The sequence below is a fragment of the Brienomyrus brachyistius genome, chromosome 13 (assembly GCF_023856365.1).
Source record: "Brienomyrus brachyistius isolate T26 chromosome 13, BBRACH_0.4, whole genome shotgun sequence".
Taxonomy (NCBI): domain Eukaryota; kingdom Metazoa; phylum Chordata; class Actinopteri; order Osteoglossiformes; family Mormyridae; genus Brienomyrus; species Brienomyrus brachyistius.
The window spans coordinates 23,092,179-23,111,531 of NC_064545.1; the positions used below are offsets into that span (position 1 = coordinate 23,092,179).

The 19,353-nt window shown below is 47.2% G+C and overlaps 1 protein-coding gene across 8 annotated transcripts in view; it reads right to left on the reverse strand.

Moving 5' to 3' along the window:
• Nucleotides 1-2,112: 2,112 nt before the first annotated feature.
• The window catches only part of LOC125705974 (unconventional myosin-IXAb-like), a 96,454-nt gene continuing 79,213 nt past the window's right edge, over nucleotides 2,113-19,353 (reverse strand). For 3 of the 8 annotated variants that reach the window (XM_048972373.1, XM_048972375.1, XM_048972376.1), the window contains exons 27-44: nucleotides 17,989-18,210; nucleotides 16,726-16,805; nucleotides 15,637-15,982; nucleotides 15,412-15,528; nucleotides 15,099-15,287; nucleotides 14,900-14,947; nucleotides 14,063-14,174; nucleotides 13,321-13,382; nucleotides 12,144-12,336; nucleotides 11,532-11,660; nucleotides 10,895-11,000; nucleotides 10,676-10,807; nucleotides 9,251-9,374; nucleotides 8,212-8,265; nucleotides 6,681-6,698; nucleotides 6,093-6,295; nucleotides 5,259-5,401; nucleotides 2,113-5,139 (exon numbers count right to left, since the gene is read on the reverse strand). In XM_048972373.1, the coding sequence (XP_048828330.1) occupies nucleotides 4,781-5,139; nucleotides 5,259-5,401; nucleotides 6,093-6,295; nucleotides 6,681-6,698; nucleotides 8,212-8,265; nucleotides 9,251-9,374; nucleotides 10,676-10,807; nucleotides 10,895-11,000; nucleotides 11,532-11,660; nucleotides 12,144-12,336; nucleotides 13,321-13,382; nucleotides 14,063-14,174; nucleotides 14,900-14,947; nucleotides 15,099-15,287; nucleotides 15,412-15,528; nucleotides 15,637-15,982; nucleotides 16,726-16,805; nucleotides 17,989-18,210 (2,637 nt within the window). In that variant the 3' untranslated portion in view covers nucleotides 2,113-4,780. The remainder of the gene's footprint in view (nucleotides 5,140-5,258; nucleotides 5,402-6,092; nucleotides 6,296-6,680; nucleotides 6,699-8,211; nucleotides 8,266-9,250; nucleotides 9,375-10,675; nucleotides 10,808-10,894; nucleotides 11,001-11,531; nucleotides 11,661-12,143; nucleotides 12,337-13,320; nucleotides 13,383-14,062; nucleotides 14,175-14,899; nucleotides 14,948-15,098; nucleotides 15,288-15,411; nucleotides 15,529-15,636; nucleotides 15,983-16,725; nucleotides 16,806-17,988; nucleotides 18,211-19,353) is intronic. The other 5 variants (XM_048972377.1, XM_048972380.1, XM_048972379.1 and 2 more) reach the window with 5 other exon arrangements.

Consider the following 19,353-nt stretch of genomic DNA (forward strand, 5'->3'; position numbering starts at 1 on the left):
CCTCGCTGGGAATGGACGGAGTGTCTGTTCCTTGGTGGGAGCGGTGGTCTCCTCTGGATTATGGTGTACCACACTAAACCAGGTGAACAATTGGTTAAAGCCTGTCCAGGAGGAAGGATCCTCTGTCCTTAGCCTGGGGTGAACATCTGCTATTAATTAAAACTTCGGGATTGAAGTCTTAGTGGAGTCTCAGGAACATTAACCAACACAGCTAGAATGCAGTAACTGGTGCAATTCCACTGCAGTAAAACCAAGGGGTTCAAGCGCAGTGCTATAAATTGCCCAGTGGTGTCTCCTTTGTAGCGTCCCTTATCCTTTGCAGTAGTACCCGTGAGATAAGCTGGGCCGTTTCTCCTCCTTGCTTTGACTAAGATTCCTCCCTTTCCTCCCCAGCCTTGGTCGGTGGGTCAGGGAGTATAAACTTGATGTAATTAGGTCCAGGTGCCATACCACGTTGTTCAAGTAAGCTCAAGTGCATAGAATGTTCCATCTGCAGAAGTCTTAGACAAATCATCACTGAATAATGCAGCAATCCGACTCCTGAAGGCCCCATAACTGCCCTGAGAAACTGTTCATCTGTGTTCGCTGCCTTCCCACCTGTTGGTGCTCGCGTGCACCGTATTCAAGCAATAAAGGGGAGATTGCATGCAACACTCATGAAATTTCTTAGTCTGTGTGGAAATAAAATATTCCGTTCGCATACGAATCAAGTCTCCAAATGGACATTTCTACAGCAGGGCACATAGCTGATCATTTCTGCAAATTTTGTAAGGTCCACTTGACCTTCATAAACAGCTTCTATGAAAACATTGCAATCCGTGTTTCTGAAGTAGTTCTGTAAGTGCAGGAATGGCTCCCTCTGGCCAGACTCTGACTTGCTTTGATGGTGGAGTTCAACCATTTCAGTAATGGTGAGTATGCTGGTAGGAGTGTGGCAACTGCACTCTGGACAAAAGTATTGAGACATCTGGCCATTATACCTATTGGATCTTTTACAACATCCCATTCTAAATCCATAGGCATCAACGTGGAATTGACCTCCCCTTTGCAGCTATAACAGCTGCCACTGTTATGTTATATTCCAATTTGGTATGGCTAAATTTCCTTGCTATAATAAAGAGCAGAGGTGGAAATTTCAGGTCCAGAGAGTACAAATCCAGACCAAGATTTTGTTTCAACCAACCAGTTGTGTATAAGTCACAGTCACATTGTATTCAACTGGTTGGTTGAAACAAAATGTTGGTCTGGACTTATGCTCTCTGGACCTGAAACCCCCATCTATGATAAACAGACCATCTGGACGAGCTGTTCGCAAGTGGGCGGTGATGTTAGTTCCTTTAAAACCTCCTCAAATTCCGTAGCAGATGGAATTGACACCATACCTCGCAGCGATATGGAACAGCGTGTTAAAACAGTCATGGAGTTTATGTACCTGACTGCGTTTAACAAATATGTGACGTTTGAAAGCAAATTTGAAGGAAGGCAGGAAAGTGTTGTAACACAGTTATTCATTAATGAACTAATGAAACATACAAAGGGTTAATTGTTGCTGAATAATTAACTAACATTGAGAGATTTGAGCTGACAGAAATCTTGTTGGGGTGCTTATGCAAGGATAATGGAAACTGTTGACACTACTAGACTGGGCATATAGTCTACCCAACTTAATAAATGGAGTGTGGAAAAGGAAAGCCAAGTAGGCAAAGATCGACCTAAAGATACACCCTGGGTTCAGGACAGATGTGATATGAAGATCTGCAGGTTAATTTGTGAACTGGGAAGCACTGCATAATGGATAGCAGTCAAAAAGTTTGTATGATGACTTTTGCAAAGTACTGAATTTACTTGGTTGCCAAGGGAATCAACACCCACAGTGTGGGCGAAGTCATCTTTGACCAATCAGAGTGAAGTGTGTGGATGTGTCATGTGCCACTACGAACATATGTAACTCGTAACCGCTGTGAATGGAATTGAGCCACTGCACTTTTGCATGCAAAGTAAAAAAAATAACCAAGACTTTTTCGACATTTCTCAATGTATATTCAGTTAAAGCATTTTATGCATGTAAAGCACAGGTTCCTCTGTCGTTAATGAAACAGTCCACTCCTCCCCTAGGCTTGATTTTTTATTTTATTAAGCTGAAGATTAATTTGTTCATAAACCTGTTTGTACATCCATAGACATATACAGCTTTAATCCTTTTTAAAAGAAATATTACACAAATTGCACTTTATACATACCACTGTCCAAAAGAGCACACTGAAATACAAAGCTCAAGTCCTATAGCCCTGTCTGACAGGCGATGAGTAAAAACATTTAAGGTGATATATCTTGCAATACACAGGATAATATATCCTTTAACAACAGATACAATTTCAAATGTACAATCATGAGCATAATCATAATTTACTAATATATATATATATATATATATATATATATATATATATATATATATATATATATATATATAGTTTTTTTTAAGTGGAGTCTGCCTTTCCAGTGATTAGAGCATTCACTTCAGGATGCCAAGAGCACTGACAAGCCCACAGGACCGAAAGACAACTACAGATCTGGATGCACTGTAGAAGGTATTTGTCCCCCACGCCAGCGGGGGGCGCTAATAGATGTCAGAAGCAGTCACCTCGGTATTAAAGTGAGGAAATAAAGATTCTGGGCTCCTTAACAACAGGCAGACAACATATAGCACATTTTACAGAACACAGAGCAAAATGCATGGTTAGAACTTGTGTCAAGTTTTGCGGCCAGTTTGTGACGTGAGACCTAGGTCAGGCATTAAGCAGTTATATGAACAAAAGCTAGGCTGGCACCTTCTTTGGGAAATACTGACATCAGGATAAAGATCAGCGAGTTTATTACAGGTGCATCCGCTCACAAGCTACTTCCAGGCAGTTTCATGAACAGAGAGAGTGGCATTCCCAGATTGTTGTAGTATATGAGAGATTAGACCCCAAGTTTACAGCTGACTTGTTGAATTGGGAGATGGTTGAGCGGATAAGGCCATCTGTGGGCTAGGAGGCCTCATCAAGGTCTTTTGCATCATTCAGCCTGAAGGTAACCATCCTTTTGGTTTCACCTTCGCTCTCCATTTCAGAGAACTGAACTGCAAGTGCATTTCTTGATTTATAAATACCAGCATCTCCAGGGTCCTTAAAGGCATCTGCAGGAGACCATTTCCCTTCATGTTGGCATATTGCACGGGGTCACAGCATCGCAAGGGCCTCTGGCAGGGCAACAGGAAAACAGAGACACTTAAGCAAAATCTAGCGGGACGTCATCAAGTCTACCTGGTAGCTTTAATTTCTTAAAGGGAAAGCGCAGATCGACAGGCGGCGAGTCTCGACGTCCAGGTCGTCACAGACATGCACCTCCGCAGCTGTCACAAGAGCTTCACGGCAGAACTGCGGAAAACTTCTACTTGGATGGACGGAAGACTGGTCTCAGATAACATCTGAGTGGTCAAACAGCCAGGGGCGGGGTTACAATTTCCTAGCTGTCCTTCGCCATCTGTGGACGGGGGGCTCAGACCCAGGCTGATTGGCTCAGTCGACTGTTTGGGTGGGACAGAATGGAGGAGAGATGGGTGGAGGCTGGACAGGGCGCGTACCTGGGTCACTGCAGATGAAGTCACTGCATGCTGCAGATGGGAGACTCTAGAAGCCTTAAAGTTACAGTAATGATTCACGCACGAAGCACCGGGAAAGATGAGCTGTGCCGTCAGCCATGACTGAGGAAATGAAAGCCAAGGCTGAGAAGAACCCAGTGGAGCCAGTGCATAGACAGGGCTGGATGGACAGTATGTCTACTGCATCCCGCATGCAGTGTCAGGAGAACCGACCTCCCCCTCAGTGGTGCCACATGTCCCCTTCGGGATGGACCAGCAGACGGGGAGGCAGGTTAAATCATGATGATGCGCAGGCCAGAAGGGGGAGCCCAGGGCATGGTCAGATTATCCGGACTGATCCGGGGAGTGGGACTTACACAGCCACAGACATGACAACGACCAGAACATAGCAACTCATATTCCCAACATTCGACACAATCATTTTTAAAAATGACAAAAAAAATTCAAGTTCCAGTTCAATAGTTTAACACTGATGTCTCGCGCTGGGCGAGGGATTCTGGGTAAATTTTAACCATTACAGTTTGGACAGTGGCGATGCAAATGTACAAAGCTAAAATGGCAGAGGTCATCCTGGCGGATGCACGTCAGAACAGACCCTTCGCTGGTGTTTCTCACCACGAAAGGATAACTAAAAGCAGCATGAACAAAAAAATATCGTCGAGTGGATTTCCCGACAACCTACGCATCCCCACACCTTACCTACTTCTTCCTACCATCGGTGCCTTTGAAGATCAGGCTTAAGTATGCAAGGATCGTATCATAGAGATTCATTCAACCTGTGTCATTATCATCTCAGTAAACAGTGCCTACTGCTCCACTCGAGTGGTCTATCCTGCAAACCTGAGAGCAGTGATTGGTGGAGTTCGTCCTGTTTCCTGTTTTGCGTCACCCCTGTCTGTCCGATGGTCCTTATTCTTCCTGGAGACAGATGTCATTGCCACCTACATCCTTCACAGGACATGGATGTTTTTCCTCACTGCCATTTTTCCCCTCTGGGTGTAGCTAAGTGTCCCAGTAGGCCCTCTCCTGTAGACAGCAGCCATGGCACAGACGCATAAAAGGTAGCCCCTTGCCCTATGAGCCCCCCCAGATTAGGCCGAGGGGGAAAAGCAGCTTTCCGCGGAGATGCACGCCTCACACCATGAACTCATTGCTGCCGTACAAAACCAGCGGCTGGGCGGTGCCGAAGTCGGGCTCGGCCTCAGTGGGATCTCGCCACCGACGGGGTGGTTTCTTGGAGGTCCTCTGCCTGCCGTTCTCAGGGCTGAAGGAACAGGTGGGGAAGCAGGGCCGGTCTTCGACCTCCCGTGCGGGGGGCGGTGGGGGAGAACTTGAGCGATAGCGGAGGCGGCGGGTGGTGGAGGAGCGGGACTGGAAGGAGGAGTTGATAGAAGCCGAGGAATCGGCAGAGTCCAGGGACTCGGGCTGCCGGCGCAGGTGCCGCCTACGCTTACTCTCAGACCTCTTTGGTAGGGTGGCCATCAGCGGTCTCTCTGATAGGACAACGAGGAGACAGCGGACGTCAGTCATGACGTCCACCCCCCCACACGCACAGGACCTCCAAGCCATGAGGCACAGAAACACATGCAGCGTGCGTGTGCAGCTCGCTCACCGGAGAGGTCCATGGCTGCTCCCTCCATGACCACATCAAGGTTCTCCGAGCTGACCGCTGCGACGAAGGAGGCTTCTGACTCCATGGTCTCTTCGTCTGAAGCTCGGGGTTCCAGGGCGAGCATGTCAAACGTCAGCTCCTCCCTGTGGACAAAGGACCGCAGAGACTCACAGACTCCCCATCCTTCAGTGCCATTTTACAGTACCTCACACAGCATCCCCTGCATGCACACAACCTTCTGCCACTGATATTCAAGTTAACGTATGCGACTGAGCACTGTTTAATACTTAAAATTTGTACAGAGAAAACACTTGCCCTGCCACCTTCCTGAGAAAGTGACGTTTCCGCTTGTAGCTCAAGTGGCCTTGTGAGATAGCAGAGCATCGATCGGTTGCACACTTTGGAATTTTGCAGAATGCAGTATGTTATCTGGGTACCATTTACCTACTGTCTCATTCATACTGAGGATTTGGACATACTGCTCAAATCACATACTATAATTTGCCTATTACATAGCAAACAATTGTGATTTCGGCTGTACCCACAAACACTCATTTCCTGATTTTCGACACAGACACACTCACTTCCTGTTTGCAGACACGCACAGACACTCACTTCCTGTTTGCAGACACGCACAGACACTCACTTCCTGTTTCCTGTTTCCCTACCTGAGCTGCACTTCCTGTTTACAGACACATACAGACACTCAGGTCCTGCATAGAGACACAGACACTCACTTCCTGTTTGCAGACATGTACAGGCACTCACTTCCTGTTTACAGACATGCACAGACACTCACTACCTATATAGAGACATACACAGACACACACTCACTTCTCCCGCTGCAGGCCTTCTATCTGCACCATCAGCAGCCTCTCTTCCTGCTGCAAGGCGGCCTGCTGCTCTGTCAGCTCTCCCCCTCCACTGGCCTCCTCGGCGCTGCTCTCCTCAGCCTTGTCCCCGCCACCGTACGCTGAGCGTGGGCTCATGGGCGGCGACGGTGTGCGGTACATGGCCCTCCGCAGCCGCACCTTGCCCTGTCACACACACACACACACACACAAATGATTTATTTTGCATAAACACCTTAATCCCCATATAACTCAAAGTCACATTAAAGTCACATTTTCCATCAAAAATGACCAAAAAAAAAACACACACGTACACACACACAAAGTCACTAGAAATACCCTTCAGCATTTTTTTGGGTTAAAACGTTGTGTTTATATCCCTATTATTGTGAATGTGGTGTGTGTGTAGGGGGGGTGCATTTAAGTATGGAAAACAACTCAGATGCATGACAGCTTCCTTCAGAAAGAGGCTACAGGTGGCCCAGTTTGACAGAAATCACAGAGAACCAGGACATGACACCACTTCAGTTTGAAAGTCACACACAGGACGTGACAGACAGGCACGTTTTACCTTCTTAGCTGCATTTGGCTGCACGTTACCAAACAGGGAAAAAAGCAAAGGAAAGAAACAGAAGGGGTTAGAGGGACCAAAAAGCCGGGGTCGGCAGGATGAGCAGACATGCAGACACTGCACACAGCGTGCACGCCTGCGGACGCACCACGCCCTGCAGACGCACCACCTGCAGCAATCAGAATCTACCTACTCACTGAACTTCCTGTTCCTGAAATTAATCTCCCCTCATACCATACTGGGTGAGGTCTTTCAGTGTGCTGTCTCTCCTCAAAATGAAACACTAAGACGTACTAAGATGCCACGTTGCCTGTCCATGGTAAATTAACCCAAACTAAAAAAAAATAGCTCACTTCCTGTTTAAGGTAGACACATCCACTTCCTGTTTAGAGACACACATGTTTATATACTATATATTTCGTGTTCATATTTTATAGATGTAAATTTTTTATCTACATAATTAAAGTGATTAAATAGACATAAACATTACATCTATATTATATTAACAAGCCCCTTACCAAAATGTTCTGAAAACTATGTGGGCATAGCTATCTGAATGAATTCTGCTAATATAAATATTATCAATACAAATAACAAAATGACACGCACAAAAAAGAGGACATAAATGAATGCATGTCAGAATACAGATGACAGGTGTCATTACATTCTACATAAAAAACAGGAACAGACCACAAATTAAAGTCAAATTTGAAAAATATTATGAGCCTTGTTTTTACATTGAAGGACCCCACAGGGGACCACCCCCATTTCTCAAAAACATCCCCATCATTTATTTATTTATCTTTATTTAGCAGATGCTTTTGCCCAAAGCAACATACATGTGAGTGTCAGAGAGCAGAATCACACAGTATCCTTGAAGCAAATTGGGGATGGGGTCTTGCTCAAGGGCCTAATGATATCACTCTGCTGACCAAATGATTTGAACAGGTGACCTTCTCATCACAGGCACTGAGACTTAACCTACTGAGCCACACACTGCCTCATCACTAGGTTGGCTTGAGGATCAGACAGGCCATCCTTCAGCCACCAAGCAGTTCTGTCACTGGCACGCCTTTGTGGCTTTATGGATCGTTCTGGAACACTAGAGCTGGCCACTGCAGAACTGAAGATGAACCAAAAAAACCTGAGGACCTCCTGTGTGGTCAGGACCTTATAAAGATCTGAAAAAACAAGACGAGAGCATGGCCAGACGAGGACAACGGTTGGGACAACTTGAAGACAATGTTAGGATGAAGGTTGATAGATGCCAAGGGAATTTGTTACTCTCAAACCAGCCTAACCGGCCTGTGCAATGCCTTCCTAGGCCATATGGGTGGTGGAGGCCAGTTGAAGGCTTAATCTTACTAGCTAAGGGGCAGGTTAATTACACAGTCTACATGAGGAAACTCATTTGAGGACAACAGTATCCCTGGCATGACAGACGTGGTGACCAACAGCAGTACATAGATGATGATCTGAGTATGACTGACTATGGTTGAGCATGTTAGGGTGCTACACCAAGCATACCTACCGGGACGCTACTTCGGGTTATGTTCCTAAACCTAACGGCAATTAGTACAGGTTTCTGGATTAGGAGAAGAATGAGGGAGAAGGTCAGGGGAAAAGGAGAAAATGAAGTTATTATTCAGCTCGAGACTCAATAAATGAATGAGGAGGCCCAGTTCTCTTGTTAAGCTCAGGTGTCTTGGTCAAGGATCCACTTCAACAAGCCTTTAGAGAGTTTCATGAAGGTTTAGGCCCATTAGGCAAAGGCCTACAGAGGCCTCCAACTGGACTGTGGCTTCTCCCTTAGTCTATTATGAGTTGTTGTGAGTCACTAATCACCTTAATACAGTCTTAATACACAGTTGGGGTCTAATAAACAGCAACACATCACACCAACGAGACAAGACTCCTCACCCAATGGGGAATACTGGGAACTATGGGACAGGAATTTAACAATCCACTAGCTTTCACAGCAGCAAAATGGGTTCTTTAACAAGGTCTGTCATTGAAAATAGACAACTCTAATGACTGAAGACCCCATAGAAGAAAATCCAAAGACCCGATGCTGTCCAGCCCATTGTCACCTTTGTCTCCAGACATTCGCTAAGGTCGACATAAAAGGAACTTTCCCCTCAAAGTTTTTTAGGTGCATGAGAAGATAAAAACACAACAGTGGGGAAGTGGCTGCAAGGGAGTTTAATTTCTCAGAAATTGCAGAGCTATGCCACAGACTGGGACGTGGGAGAACCCTTTGCATGACCCTTGGGATTTGGGAGAACCCTTTGCATGACCCTTGGGATTTGGGAGAACCCTTTGCATGACCCTTGGGATTTGGGAGAACCCTTTGCATGACCCTTGGGATTTGGGAGAACCCTTTGCATGACCCTTGGGATTTGGGCGAGCCCTACCCATGATCCTCGGGATTTGGGAGAGCCCATCCTACTGCCCTTGGAATTAGAAAGGGCCTTCCCACAATGCTCAAAATGTTTGAGATCCCTTCCTAAACCCGTAGGATTTTGGTAAACCCTCAACATGTACCAGCTGATTAAAGTGATCCTCCTTACCATGGACCTCCGGATGAAGTTGAGTCTGGTCCTGGCCTTGTTCTCAGCAAACTCGAGGCTGCTGATGTCCCTGAGGCGGGCCTTGTACTTGCTCATCTGCTCACAGATGATCAGTTCCACACACCTGCATCACCAAGAACCATCCAAAGTTGAGTTAACCTTGATCACTCCATGGACCTGGCCCAAGACCCACAGATCATGTGCACACATGTGAAATATTCATCAGGTAAGGATTTTATGTTAAAGAACCAATTCATGTATTTTTTTCATTGTAATTGATATAATTTTTTGTAGGCCAGGGTGGAGCCCAGCCATGTGCCCTGTGCTGTGTGGGACAGGCTTCAGACCCCCCCACCCCCCCCCAAAATCCTGACTAGGATCCGCAGTTAGAAGATGGGTGGATTTTTTCTAGGCCTACATTTCAGCGTTTAATAAACGATGCCTTGATAGGCTAATGGGAGCCGTTCCTAATGATGTACATGTAATCCTCCGTGACTCACCACAAAAACAGGCAGAACTGCCCAAAAAAGGCTGGGAGACCTTGTGCCATAACATACTGCCTCACAGCACCCACATTATCATTCAGTAACTGTGCCCAGTAAATCCAGCTTAATGCAGTGACACTGTTCTAACCAGGCTCCTAGAATAATCACTGCAATATGGTAACAGTACAGCTGCAGATCCCATTCTGATGCACTAACCCAGTATAATACTGTAACATGATAATAAATCTAGAAAAATCACAGTACTTCTGTGGTTTACAGTAAGTCATATTTAAAATACTTAATGGCACTGGAACTGTGGTACCTTGTAACTCAAGCTTAATTCATTCCAGAAGGCTGGTCGAGCTGCGATCTGCGAAATGATTGCCAATTTAAACTTCTCTCTCTAGCTAACTAATGACAAAAAGAATTTCCTTTAAAAGTTCCAGTTACTCTCACTACTTTCCTCTTTGGTTTGCTGCTGTCGCTGCTCACTTTGTTAGGGGCCATGATTACTGTATCACTCAATGTACTGCACTGAACACAGGAGCACAGCTTTCGCATGTCGAACTCGGTGGAGAGGTACTGCGAGACTGAGAGAATCTCATAGGCAGCAGCATCCCAGTAGGTCCGTCCGCCTTTGTGTCAGTCCATCAGAAACGCGTCTCGATCTGCATAACTTTTAGCAGGTCTGTTTTGTTTTGTCCTGTTCCAAGTTTTTGGCCAAGTTGAGGTTAGATGTTTCTTGACCAAACCGTCAGAGGTCCAAATCGGTAGAGCTGAATGCATCCCGACCCATACAAGTTTCGGCATGAATGATTTCAGTCGAGGTCAAAAAAAAAATTCTCAGACCCGTTTAACGTCCGAGTTGGTCGAGGTAAGAGGCGTTCCAGCTCCGAGGTTCTACTGTACGTCAGGAAACCCAAAAGCAGCGGGCACTCACGCCGTGGTCTTGCTGATGTCCTGCACACTCTGCAGTGGATCGATGGAGTCGGGGCAGCGCAGGATGCAGGGGGCGAAGACGATGGCCAGAGCGTTGGCCGACATGCGGTTGGTCTCCTCCTGCAGCACGATCCTGCAAGACGCAGATGGGGCGTGTCACTATGCATGCCCCGCCCACTAGGCCCATCCCAGCCCCTTCATAGACCCCGCATCACCACACCTGACCAGGTGGAAGATCAGACGTTCTAGAGTGCTCTGGTGATTTCTGCTCAGCTGGTCGATCACTGAGTACACTCCCTGGATCATCTCCTTCTTGTCCTGCAAACCTGAGCAGACAAACATCCAGAAAAATATCAGCGCAGTGTGTCAGTGTAGCACTGTACCCCGTTTAGCTACCCTTCCAGTCAGAATTATGCATTATTATCTGAATATAATTCCCTTTTGCCTGCTCAGCTACTACTGCCACAGCGAGACGGATAAAATTGCAAAATGAAATTTAACACGCGACTACAAGGACAAGCTTTCCAATATCTACAAATTAGAGACATTAATATAAATGATATCATTATTAGTTTCAGTTTTTCTCTATGAATATATAATTAATACAGGTGCAAGCAGTAATTACAAAGCCCAAAGATTTGTGGAAAATCCTGGCTATTATTGGCATGAAGATCTGAGGGGGCAGCTAACAATTATACAAAAGTATAATGTATTAACATAACTGCATGTACTGTGACTCTGTATTGGGTAAAGCATTTATGGAACATTCATGCATGGACATGCAAACATAACCGTGATAATTACTACTCCTATTAAACAGAGGACACACACACACACATTAGCACCCATATGCCCACCCATAGCACGGAGGAATTCCTCATAGAGTTCGAAGGTTAGAAGCGGGTTTGGTAGGTCTCGCAGCCACTGCTTAAAGACGCTGGCGATGACGTGGATGTTGTAGTCATCTAAGTTGGTGCTGTTGACATCTGAGGGACGGAGGGACACAGATGAGGAGGGAATCCAGGATCCCTATGCCCAAGCAGGGATAAGGCCATCCTGCGCAGTGTCCCTGTTCCCCAGCCAGAATAAGACCACCCTGCGCAGTGACCCTGTTCCCCAGCCAGAATAAGACCACTCTGTACAGAGTCCCTGTTCCCCAGCCAGAATAAGACCACCCTGCGCAGTGTCCCTGTTCCCCAGCCAGAATAAGACCACCCTGCGCAGTGTCCCTGTTCCCCAGCCAGAATAAGACCACTCTGTACAGTGTCCCTGTTCCCCAGCCAGAATAAGACCACTCTGTACAGAGTCCCTGTTCCCCAGCCAGAATAAGACCACCCTGCGCAGTGTCCCTGTTCCCCAGCCAGAATAAGACCATCCTGCGCAGTGTCCCTGTTCCCCAGCCAGAATAAGACCACCCTGCGCAGTGTCCCTGTTCCCCAGCCAGAATAAGACCACCCTGCCCATTGTACCTGCGTCCAATCCTTGTTTGAGCTCCTTGATCTTGTTGGCGGAGCCAGACTTCCGGTAGATACCCTCTGTGTATAGGCCATGCATCTCGATATAGTTGATCAGCTTCTCCACCACTAATGGCACCGCCCGGTCCTCGCTGGTCAGACGCGACACCTCCACGCTGAACTGCCTGGGGGTCATCTCGGGGTCATACTGCCCCGGCACACAGAGACGGGGACACAGAGAGATGGACGCACGGAGCAGGTGATCACAGTACTGCACTATAAATCTTGGACAGCCAGTCTCAAGTGCATATATGGCCAAACACATGTAGGCACCCCAATTAATTAGTAAAATTACACAGTTAAGCCACACCTATTGCTAACACAGGATGTATAACTAAGCACAGTCATGTCATCCTCCGTAACATATATAGCAGAGTGGGTGGTTGTGCAGGACAGGTGATGGGACGCCATCAGTTCGCCACATTTCCGCCCTGCAAGAGTTGCCCTTGTTACCCACAAATGAAGTGAGAGTGAAGGTCAAAATGTCTGTGAGCAAGTTCAGCTGAGAAATGGTAGGACACATTCAACCTGAAAGGGAGCAAATCCCACCAGCTATGTTCCAACATCCAATGGAAAGCCTTCCCAGAAAAGGGGAGGGCATTGCAACATTGCAACAAAGGGTGGACCAACTTAATTAATTAATACCCTTCATTTCGGAATGAGATGTTGGGCAATTTGGCGTCCACGTACATTTGGCCATATATATCAATTTGTGTATAAGAACATAAGAACATAAGAACTATACAAACGAGAGGAGGCCATTCGGCCCATCAAGCTCGCTTGGGGAGAACTAAACTAATAGCTCAGAGTCGTTAAAATCTTATCTAGCTCTGATTTAAAGGAACCCAAGGATTCAGCTTGCACTACATTATCAGGAAGGCTATTCCATACTCTGACTACACGCTGTGTAAAGAAGTGCTTCCTTAAATCCAGCTTGAAATGTTCTCCCGCTAATTTCCACCTATGGCCACGAGTTCGTGTATTTGAACTAATGCTGTTCTAACTATTTGGTTGAACAGCATCCAAACCTGTTAGAACCAATGTTGTATGTGTGCGTATGTGTGTGTCTGTATACTTGGTTAACCACCGGTCCTGGAGAACGACTGAACCCCAGGGACTGACAATCACATACCTTTTTACTGCACTTGGCGGTGGTTCTGAGACAGCATTTCCTGTGGCAGGCATATCGACATACTAGGGGGCAGGGAGAGGGAAGCAAACGCTGGTGAGCAGCTGGAAGCAGTTTAGAACATGTGCAGATTAAGAGAAACACAATAAAATCTAGTAAGAATTTCCTATGTTCTCCAAAAAGTTACTGATATCGAGTTGGATGACTAGATGGACGTCACTTCAGTTCCCAAACCTCCCCTCAGGACCCCCCCAACCATTCCACAAATATGCTAAATTTAACCATTAACTCAGTTATTTAATGAATTAAAGTAGTTTTAAAAAGTCACACAGGTATTGATTAGCTTTATCTGGTTGGATGGTCGCTGCAAACGATGGAGTGATTTTACCAGAAGTTTTAAATTGGTTAAGCTGACACCCTTTGACATGACATCATAGATTTTACACCAACATGAAGATCATTTAAGCATCATTTTCATTGGCTGCCTAAGACGTTGCACTGTATTGTAGGGGGCAGAGTGATGTCACTGATTTTGTTTAATAAATGTAATGTACATGTTGGTTTTAAAATGAATAATGCAGCCTGATGCTAAACATTGCACCTTATGCAGAATGACAATGAATCAGGATGATGCAAAGCTGGGGCTGTTTCCTGAATAGTGACTAACTTTTAAGGGGACCTGCAGGAGTCTAAAAGGCTGTGTGTGATAACAGAGGGGAGATGGCCTGGACTCCTGGGGACTCACGCTTGCAGACACACGCGCGGTCCATGATCCAGATGAGAGATGAGCAGTATTCACAGTAGGTAGGGATGTTGTACTGCGTGGACTTGAAGATGTGGCCGTTGTGTTCCTCCACCTGCAGGGGGCGACAGAGGGATGACCGCGAGCCTGACACTGAAACCTTCTACAAGCGGACTCAGTCATCCACCTTGTTTCATCAGCTAGTTCTGCCAGGGCCCAAAGCCCAGAATTCCTGTCTGATTTCATCGCCTCTACGGACGCACTCTAGTGGACGCCAGGCGTGCTTCTTTCATTCTGATTGTTCTAACTTTTCGCTTTAACATTTTAACTCGCCAGAATCATATTTTGTAATGAATATCAGGGAATGAATATGCGTTTTGAATATTTAATGTTGGACTTGAACTTTTCAAGATCTGAGTGCTGTGAGTTTTTTTTATATTATTATTTTCCTGCATTTAAAATTGCAAAACAATCATTCTATTGAATTTCTGGGCACTACGGAAAGGCCAAGAGATAAAGTAGAGGAGTCCTGAAGTCCTGCTGCTCAGACTGGAGAGTGTCCATGTCATCAGTCCATTCTACTTAAGTGACAGATGCATTTTATCCCAAGTAGTTCTCTAAAGGTTTATTCCAGTTAAGCAGCTGAATACAGTATCATTGACGCAAACAATACTGAAATTAAATACTGTGGTCGACTATACAAAGGCAAAGTTCCCCTAGGGATTTGAACTGGCAACTGTCTGATGCCAGACCTGAGAACCACAGTGCCACCTGCATTCATGAGGCAGTTTGAGGCTGGAGTAATCAGGAAAGACCCTCAGGCCTGCGCGGCACACTCACGATGTCGGACTCCTTCTTACGCCGCTTTTTACGTTCCGGTTTTGGCACCTGGAGAGTGGAACAAACAGATCCGTCAAAGACACAGTCTCAATGAAGTCCCACATGCATTCAACGGGAGGGGACAGGCTGATAGAGGGAGGGGCCACATGGAGTTGGGAGGAGTCATATGAGTGGTGGGAGGGGCCACTTCAAATCATACCTTGCTGGCTGTGCTGTCCAGGGGCTTGCACTCTGTCATGAACTCGTCCAGAAAGACCTTGAAGGTGTTGACCCAGACCCGGACCGGGGATTCAGCCCAGTCTCTCTGTTCCTGCCGCATGCTCTTCTCCAGGATATGCTCAAACAGGGCGTAGAGGTCCTTGTAGCGTGTGCCCTTACCGTCATCCATCTTGAAAGGGTTTGTTGATTTGTGGAAAGACGCCACACAAAGATTCATTCAGGTTTTCTTTTGGACTGGAGTTTTACTTACTGTAGTGTAATATAATCCCCCTAGACCCATGAATCATACTCACAGCCAAAGCGGTGGAATAGGAGTTGAAAATGTTCAGACGGAACTCTTTGAGGGCTTTCTTAAAGACAACATCCACCATGGTGTCCTTCTTGCTATCTTCACTCTCCAGGTCATTTATCTATAGGACAGGGAGAAAAAAAACCACAGGAAACGCAGTTTAGACACAGGGAGGCCAACCCTGCTGCACCAGACCCAGGAAGGTTCACTGGAGATCAACGAGACCTGCCTTCTTCATGAGGAACTCGTTCATGCAGCGGTAGTCATTGGCGCCGGTGAACATGCGCAGAAGGTCGTTCTGCCAGGGCGCCACATCCAGGGACACGCTGCTGATCTTCACGCTGCGCCTCCGCTTGGCCCGAGGAGACGGTTCCTTGTTCTCCTTGGATTCCCGTCCCCGCTCGGGGCCCACATCCATGCTGTGCGCGTGGGGGCGCTCATGCTCCCCCAACTGCATCGCCCCTCCGGCGCTGTCCCCTTCCAGCGGCTCCTCCACGCTGGCCGACTTCTCCCACAAGGCCTTCTTGTCCCCCGGCTTCGCCTTTCCCCAGAAGCGCATCTTCCCACGGACCCTGCTGCCCACGTCAGAGTCAAGGACAATTGATGTGAGAGTCCTCCAGAGTCAGAGCCAGTCAAAGTCATTCACGGGGAAACTATGACTTTCAGTTACTACAAGAAATTCAGGTAAGTCACGATCTCTCGGTCATAATCGCAGAGGTTTTTCAAGATTTTAAGATTCTTTAATTGTCACATGCATAGTCATACAGGTACAACATGCAGTGAGGTGTATCCTGAACCGCTCTTTTGACTGTGCAACTAATTACAAAGGATATATTTTTTTTAAATAGAACTTTGAATATTATACAGATTTGAAACAGATTTACAGGTGTGCGACATGCAATTATAAGTTCTAAAGTTAAAGTGCATTATGTGGAATGATGACGGTGAGAATGAGACCCTGAAACCAGTCTCAGAGAGTCAGAGTGACTGTGACTCTCAGTGAGCGAGCCAAAATCAGGGAAGTCATGTTCTCTCAGTATGAATCACCGGAAAGATAAGAATCACAAAAAAGAAGCCAGTCAGAGAGTCACAAAGTGACTGTAATTCTTAGTGATTAAGAAAGACTCAATGGAAGTCATGTACTCTTGATAAGAATCACAGAGTCTTAGTCTCAATCACTATGACACATGTACAGACTCAGTCACAGAGACTCCTGTTCACAGAAACAGACACGTAGAGTAGCCAGGCTAACCCACAAGGCTGTTGTCCCAGCACTTCTCGATCACACAGCCTGTACATACAGTGACCGCCACAGTACCTCCCATCGAAGTGGGATCCCTTCCGCAGGGAGTCCGTCTTGCCCAAGTCCCCGGAAGACATGGCCTTGTGCATCTTCCTCTGGTGAGAAGAATGTCATACTGTTAGCAAAGGTCAACGTTAGCACTGTCTGGGCATTCCTAACTGCTGCCTTGCTCAACAATATGTCTGTCCTCGCACTACATCCTTAAGCCTGTAGGTGGCACCATAACACTATTTTTGGATGATCATCATACGCTTTGACTGGTGTGACCTTGCTCAGATGTCAGAGTTCCGGGTTAAGCCTCCACTGAGCACTTCTCTAACTGCAGTGCCTCCCAAGGAATGCAGCACGTCCGGTACCCAAGAGGAGAATCAACACAGATGGAACATTTCTGATGGACTGGCATTGGGGTTTAGCCAGAGTCTTAAAGCACTTATGTAAGTCGCTCTGGCTAAGGGCGTCTGCCAAATGCTGTAAATGTAAATGTTTAGAGAAGGGCAACGCAGCGCCCTCTATCTAAGTCACACCGGTATTACGCACACTGCTTCCGAAAAACACACATTATGACAAACTTCATCAGGTTTTAAGAATTGTAAAAAGAAGTAGAAGTCAGATGACGTAATCCACCTGCAGGACTGATACTAAATAAGTGTGACATGCTGGTGCCTCTGGAGGGACAGCATGCAGAAAGAGAAAAGGGTTAAGACAAGAATAAAGCCCCCCCGTAGGCAGTTAGAGGCTACGACATGCAATGATTATCTGTTAATGAGGTTTGGTGTGAAACATGCATCTTCTCTCATACATGCAGTCTCTGACAGGAGACCAGGTCAATCCGTTTAGGCCCACCCTCCCTCCCACCCTTCTCGCTTTCAGATTATCGTCGATTGACAGCAGACTGGGCCAATCCGATCGAATCTAGAGAGGAATGGGTTAGGAACCAGGGATTACACTGTGGGAGAAGCGATATATTTCAGGAACATCTGTGTGGGATGGTGCTAGAGTTGCAGGTCTGAATCACCGCAGCCTATTAGAGAAGCACGCTGGACACAAAGACGCGTGGGATGGGTTATGTTAGTTCCCAGATCGAGCCCATTTCCAGAAGGTTCTTCCGCATCTACAGAAGAACGGAATACATATCGCAGAGCCCTGGAAGCATGTTTAGTTGTCAGTTCTGTGGCTCTGCTCAGCTGGGCTAAAGGGGTTAGCAGCAAAGAGTCACCACCCACTGCCCGGCACCAAGGAGGCGGGTGGGCACAGGGCAGTCCTGGCAGAGTCTATTACCGTTTCTGAGTCACTGTGACAGGCTCGGCCTGCACCCCCCTCTGCATCCTGCGTGGGGAGGGGTGGGCTGGGGGATAAGGGGGGCGCGAAGGGGGAAGCCACATCGTACTCATCCTCCTCCGACGCCCCCCCGCCCTCCCCCTCCAGACTCGAGGCGCGGGTCAGGAAGTCGGAGCGTGTCCGTGCCATCCGTACCCGCTTTCTATGGCCTGGCATGGCCACCTGGTCGACCAAACGACAACAACACAGGTAAAATGTCTCCTGACACCGATGTTGCCTCCATCCTGTACTACTCACAGCCGAGGCCTTAGCCTTGCGCATCGCTCGTCCTTCATGGGCGGTTTTTTAATGGTGTTTAGTCATAACAGGGGCCATAATTCATACGAGGGGAGGGGGCACTGCGGGGGTCGGCCCTGTATACATCCCTCTCCCCCCTGAATGAGGCCTTTGGGCCTAAGCACGGCTTACATCCGCTGTGAATGCTGACGTCCCTACATACGCCCACCAGCTGCAAAGACGGATAAACACACCGGCAGTGGCAAACATACACAGAAAAAAAGACACGCAGATGGAAAGCCAGACTGCACTGTATGGGGACAGACACACGCAGACGCACACGCAGATGCGCGCACACACACACAGACGCACACGCAGACGCGCGCACACACACACAGACGCACACGCAGACGCGCGCACACACACACAGACGCAGACGCGCACACTCACGCAGACGCACACACACACACAGACGCAGACGCGCGCACACACACACAGACGCAGACGCGCACACTCACGCAGACGCACACACACACACAGACGCACACGCAGACGCGCACACTCACGTAGACGCACACACACACACACACAGACGCACACGCAGAGGCGCACACTCACGCAGACGCACACACTCACGCAGACGCGCGCACACACACACAGACGCAGACGCGCACACTCACGCAGGCGCACACACTCGCAGGCAGCTGTAAACACTGCCTAAGCCGGCCTGCCGTGTGACCAAAGTGCGGATCCTCTCGCTGTAATCCGATGCGGTTTCGCGCGATTCTCTCCCACGTGGAAAACCGGCCCAAACTATAGTCACAGCTGATTAAGCATTCAATTCAATTACATTTCCTTTGTATTTTTATTGCATTTATATAAAATGATATACAATTAAATAATGTATTAATACAGTATTAATGTATTCATACATTATTTAAGCATCAAATTGGACAAAATACAGTAAGAATTCATATTTTCTTAGCTGGAAGAAAAAGGGAGCTTTTGAATGCCGCAAACTGGAAGGAGACACGATTATCACACCATTTTCACAGAGTGCTGACATGTTTCTGGCATCAGATACTGAGA